The sequence below is a fragment of the Chenopodium quinoa genome, unplaced genomic scaffold, assembly GCF_001683475.1.
Source record: "Chenopodium quinoa cultivar QQ74 unplaced genomic scaffold, ASM168347v1, whole genome shotgun sequence".
Classification (NCBI taxonomy): domain Eukaryota; kingdom Viridiplantae; phylum Streptophyta; class Magnoliopsida; order Caryophyllales; family Amaranthaceae; genus Chenopodium; species Chenopodium quinoa.
In genome coordinates this window covers 8,992,549-8,998,550 of record NW_018742345.1, presented here as the reverse complement: position 1 = coordinate 8,998,550, position 6,002 = coordinate 8,992,549, and the positions used below count along the sequence as shown (strand labels likewise).

Below are 6,002 nucleotides of genomic sequence, written 5' to 3'. Positions count from 1 at the left end.
AACTACCAATAAATTGCTGCCTTATAATAATGAATGTATGTGTGGCTTTTTCAATAACTAAAGAGCTGAGATGACCGTATTCATTTCACACTACATAAATATTTAACGTTTACCATGAAGATAAAGGGACGCCAGGCCATCATTCATCGTTAATTATTGACTTCCCTACTATTGTGCTTATTTGTCTTTAACTTGTGGTCGTTTTAATACTATTGTGCTTGCAATTCTATGTGCTTTCCCACTCAATTCCACGTTATTTCCATAACAATACTCCGTACTGTATTACACACTCGACTTTTCCCTGTTTTGTAAATCAATATATAAAAATCTTCACAGTACACCTTGTTTCAATTTGTAATCAAAGAAGAACATCATCCAAAAACAAATTAAAACAACATGGATTCCATAGTACAGAATGCAGTAGGAGGATTATTAGCAAATGAAGCTCATGGAATAATTGGAATGTTGTTGTCACGCATCAATGCGGAAATCAAACTAGCTCGCGGTTTCAAGAAAGAGTTACAGGTGGTTCAAGGGCAGCTCACTCGATTAATTGCATTATTACATGGTGCTTCTTGCCAGTCGATCAATAATCCATTGCTAGTCGATTGGCTAAAAAATATAGAGGATGCTGCTTACGATGCAGACGACTTGCTTGACCAATTGTCATATGAAGCTCTACAGACTAAAATTATCTGTACTCGAAAGAGGGACAAGTTTAGACTTGGTGTCTCTAAGCGCTTTTCACGCTTACGTATGGGTCACAAAGCGAGTGACTTAACAACCTTGATTAACAACATATATGATGATGCTAATAAGCTTGGTATTAGACCTATCGATGTTGCTTCAAGAGATGTGTACAGTAGTAGACATTGTCATCCAAGTGAAGATCAAGAAACAAGCAAACTTCGTAACCAGCGACACTATGTGGATGATAAGTTGCTCATAGGAAGGGACGAGGACTTAACACGCCTTGTTAAGTTAATATGTGATCCTAACAACACCAATTCATCCCATCTCACTGTCATAAGCATAGTGGGAATGGCAGGTGCATATCATCTTTTTTCTAAGTTTGAGTACTTTTCTAGTTTTATTTACTCTGTTAGGAATTGAAGTCTTTTTAATATGGTTAGATTTAAAAGTATGAAGTTTGGGGAAGTATAATTGTGACATGTTTATAAACCAAGCAAACATATTTTCATAACAAAGTCAAATATAGGCCTGTTTTGTTTACTTTGTTCCTGCATATCTAATCTGATTGGATTTTTATTTTTTAGTTTTTATTTTTAATTTTATGAGATCTAAACTTTTATTTTCCACTTGATCTGATTGTCTAGTTTTGATCAAACTTAGACCTTATAGGTACCTTTTTCAGTAAAAATAGTAATTAATTATTCAGTATATTCTTGTTAGAATTAAACCTAGCCTTAAAGTTGTCTGATTACTTCAATTACAAAATTTATGGATTATTTCCCCTTGCAAACTTTTTTTCGTTTATAATGATAACTCACTTATATTCATTCATATTCGTACAATCTTTCAAAAAAAAAAAATATTCATATTCGTACAAGATGTGATGCATTATTTTCTGTGATGATTTATTGGATACAAATTATCAAATGCACTTCTTTCCCCTGCATTTTTTTTTCCTTTTTTGTTTTTCATATATTGGTTACTTGACCATTACTCATGTTCTTATTTATACAAGAGGTGAGATGTATTATACCTTACATGTTAATTTTATGGATAGGTTTGGGAAAGACGACATTGTGTAAACGCATTTCCAAGGAACAAGAGGTGTTGGAATTCTTCAACTCTGAAATTATTTGGCTTGTCATCTCTCGTACTTATGATCTTTTAGACGTTTTAAACAGAATGGTGGAGATGCTTTGCAGAAAACATTCATCCATGAGAGATAGACAAGCACTTATATCAGAGCTCCATGAAAAGTTGAAGGATAAAAGGTACTTACTCATATTGGATGATGTATGGGATACAATTCATTGGGAATCCTTGAAATCCACTCTAGAGGAAATTGGTGGATCCTATGGTACTACTGTATTAGTGACTTCGCGCAACAAAGATGCAGTTGGAAATATGGTGACAGATTGTTATGATAGTAAAGGTAAACATACCATGAAAAGGCCTTCTATCTATATGTTGCAGGGATTGAGTATAGCTGACAGCTGGTCGCTATTTTTGGCAAGAATAAGTGAAGATAGTCTAGTCGATAGCGAGAAAGAAGTTATTGCAAGAAGAATGATGAAGAATTGTGGAGGCGTTCCTCTAGCCATAAGAGCACTAGGGGACTTGCTAAGGGACCAAAGTCTGAATAGATGGAAGGAGATTGAGCAAAGTCATACATGGACGAAAGTGGATAGGAATGATATTTTGCCTTCCTTGAGGTTAAGTTACGACTTCTTGCCAAGCATGACTTTTAAAAAATGCTTTGCTTATTGTGCCATATTCGGAGAAGATGAGGTCATTGACAAGAATAAGTTGATCTACATGTGGATGGCTCAGGGCTACTTGCAACCTTATGAAGTAATGGAGGACAAAGGGGAAGAATATGTCCAGCATCTGTTGAATAGTTCTCTTTTCCAAGAAGCAGAATTGGATGAGTGTGGCAAAGTGAAGACTTTTAAGATGCATGATCTAGTATGGTGTCTTGCTCGAGTTGTTTCAACTGGGGAGTGCTTGTGCTCAGATGGATATGAAAGATCAAATGAGGTTCTACGGCACTTATTAGTTCCCAGGCAATCTAAAAGCAGAGAGCTCACTCTCACGTCCTATACAAAGTTGCGAACATGTTTGCTTTTCAAGGAGTTTGAACATCCTAGCCTACATTTTTGGTTAAAATGTAGGGACTTAAGGGTGTTAAATATAGGATGGAATTGGAGTGAGGATTTAGATTGGGAGCCGTTGGGTAGCTTGATACATTTGAGGTACTTTGAAATTGCTGTCGACAATGGTTTGGGTGTCGTTCAGTCCAACCTTGCTGAACACATCACCAAACTTTACCACTTGCAAACACTTTGTATAAACAACTTATACATTGTGAAAGATCCATGCACGACTCAATTTCCAAAACAAATAGGTAATTTGGTAAATTTACGCCACATCCTTCACGATGATACCATTGGTATACCTATGGGGTTGGGTCTTTTGACTGCTTTACGAACCTTGCCTGCTATCAATTTAGAAATGAATTGGGGCGGGAAATTAAGTGACCTTGGTTCATTGACAAATCTCAGAGGTACATTGGAAATTCACAATCTATGTTTTTTAGACAGTGAAGAAGAAGCTCGTGACCGGGTTCTAGACAACAAGTCATACCTTGATAATTTAGTTCTGAGATGGGGTTTTAGTAAATGGCCAGCAGTTAAGGATAACCCCCACGCGAATGAGATCCTTGAAGCTCTGCAACCTAATGCGAACTTAAAAATGCTTCAGATTTGGAATCATGATGGTACTAGATTTCCAAGATGGCTGATTGAAGAAAGAAGTTCCTCACTTTCCAACCTCGTCTCCTTGAAGATTTATAGATGTGCAGCCGAAGGAATTCTGACATTAGAGAGTTTCAGATCTCTTCGTTTCTTACAAGTGGAATACTGCAAGAAGCTGACTATTATATTACCAAACAGAGGGTTCCAATGTTGCAATTCGCTTGAACAGATAGTAGTAGTTGATTGTTATCAAGTCGAAAATCTTGGAGATTTATCTTCTTTAACACAGCTTCATTCTTTAACCTTAAAAAGCAACCAACTAGTAGGGTTGGGAAGTCTTCCTTGTATAAGGGAACTACACACTGATGAATTCGTACTGCTTGCACAATTGAGCGAAGATAGTCCTGTTTGCAAATCCCTCGAAGTTTTAACATTGGAGGGGTTCCACTTGTATGACAATGATGATACAACTGCTCTTCCTGATCAGCTCAAATATTTGAGGGCAATGCAATGCTTGACAATCGGACACTCCGAATGCTTGGAAACAATACCCGACTGGCTAGGGAAATTGACATCTCTCAGAGAGCTGCATCTTTATGGGTTGCCAAAATTGAAGAATCTGCCTTCTCCAGAAGCAATTCGCCATCTCTCGAATTTAAAAACTTTAGAAATGGCTGGTTGCCCCCTTCTGTTAGCAGGTGTTGAGGGTGAAAGTGGAGAGTGGCTTAAAATTGCCCATATCCCTTCTTTCATATACTACTGATGTATAGTAATAATGATGTTGTGATTCAATCTTTTGACATCAATACACATTTGGTGGATGTTTTTATATGTTTCTGTTCTATGTCTAAGTTTTGAAAATGTCAAACATATTTCAGGCAATTTGGTTTGGTCACTTGGTGTTTATTGTATATTTATATCTACAGCTTTGATTAGACTAAAGTTGATAAAAGCTCTGTCAAATATCCATTTTGTGTTTTGTTACTGTAATAAGAATTGTGAGTCAATGTAGATGTTTTTTATCTCGTGCGACCTGCCAAATTGACCAAGCAAGAATAGTTAAGGTGGGTTAAGAAGATGAGTTGGATAGTGAAAGTCAAGATAAATGAGCATTAGTGTCCTTCGTATGAAAGCAGTAAAACATTGCAAAAATTGACCAAATTAAAAAGTCAAGATCAGGCAATTTTTTTTTTTTTTTTTGACAACAAAATAAAATGATATTAACCACGTTTATTCGACTTTTTTTTTTTTTAAATGTTTTGATAAGGAAAAATTGACATTTACTACCAGCAAAAACACCCCGTGTCACATTTACTATTTGTTTAAAAAAATATTTTAAATTACTACCACACAAATTCCCTAACTATATATATTGCTACCACTTAACAGAATCCGTTAAGATTTCGTTAAGTGGGCCTCATATTTCATTAAATAATAATTTAAATTATATATAAAAAAAACTTTTAAAAAAAAATTCTCAAACACCTCCCCTCCCCTTCCTGACGTCAGCCACCCTCCCTCCTCCCCTTGCTGGCGGCCAAATGTTTCCCCGAAACCGGCAAACCCCGCCTCCTCCATTTACCCACCTGCCAACCACCCCTAACCTCGTGGTTGGTGCACCGAAATCCTCACCTGCCCACTGCTAAACCGTCACTACCTCCGCCGCGAAACTCCACCAAATTCTTCATCGGCGGCGCCCCGACCTTTCCCCCACCCCTACGCAGCCAACGAACCCCTTTCTCCTTCTTGTTGCCCCGGCCACCAGCCAATCGAAACCCTAAAATTCGAAATAGAAATTGAAATCGAAATCCTAAACCACCAGCCCCAAACCACCGAAATCGAAACCCTCGTTTAGGGTGGTTTGGGACTGGTGGTTTAGAATTAGGGAGGGGGCGATTTTCGGTGTGGGGCATAGGGAGAGGGGCGATTTTTGGTGTGGGGCATAGGGAGGGGGTCGATTTCTGGTGGGGGGAAAGGAAAGGGAGTGGTTTCCGGTACGGGGTGGGGGTCGGGGCAACAACAACGGGAAAAAGGAGGGGGGTTGTCTGCGTAGGTGGGGGAAAGGGTGGGAATGGGGTCGCGCCGGCAGGGGGAATGTAGTGGGGTCGCGCCGGCGCCGACAGGGGGGAGGGGGTGGCAATGAAGTGGAGGGATGACTGTCGTTGTTGTGGAGGGGTGGCTGCCATTGTTGTGGGCCCCTCAAACGGAAACAGTAACGGGGTTAGTCACTGGTAGTTATTCCTACAGTTAGGGAATTATGGTTGTAGGGAATAGATTTCAAGCTTTAATCCCATGCTTGAACCCCACTGTGATCATACACTAAAGTACGGTGGCGTCCAAAAGGGAAGAAGATAGAGCAAAAGAGTCGCCAACAAGTTTTTTAGGAACTTGTAAACCGTTCACGAGGTGAAGGTTACACCCCTTAACGATCCAAGAGATCGTCAACTCCATAAGGTCTAGAACCAAATAAGGGTTCGGGGATGAAGGTACAAATCCAACCTAAAAGAAATTGAACCTGCCCTAATAATAGGCCTCTACTTTATTCTGATCGTATTC

At 38.9% G+C, this 6,002-nt stretch overlaps 1 protein-coding gene across 1 annotated transcript; it reads left to right on the top strand.

Annotated features, from left to right (window-relative positions):
* The first annotated feature begins 231 nt into the window (after positions 1–231).
* LOC110694887 (putative disease resistance protein RGA3) lies at positions 232–4,646 on the top strand. The gene is made up of 2 exons (XM_021872087.1): positions 232–1,048; positions 1,751–4,646. The coding sequence occupies exons 1-2, from the start codon at positions 397–399 to the stop codon at positions 4,207–4,209; spliced, it is 3,111 nt and encodes a 1,036-aa protein (XP_021727779.1). The 5' UTR covers positions 232–396; the 3' UTR covers positions 4,210–4,646.
* Positions 4,647–6,002: the final 1,356 nt, after the last annotated feature.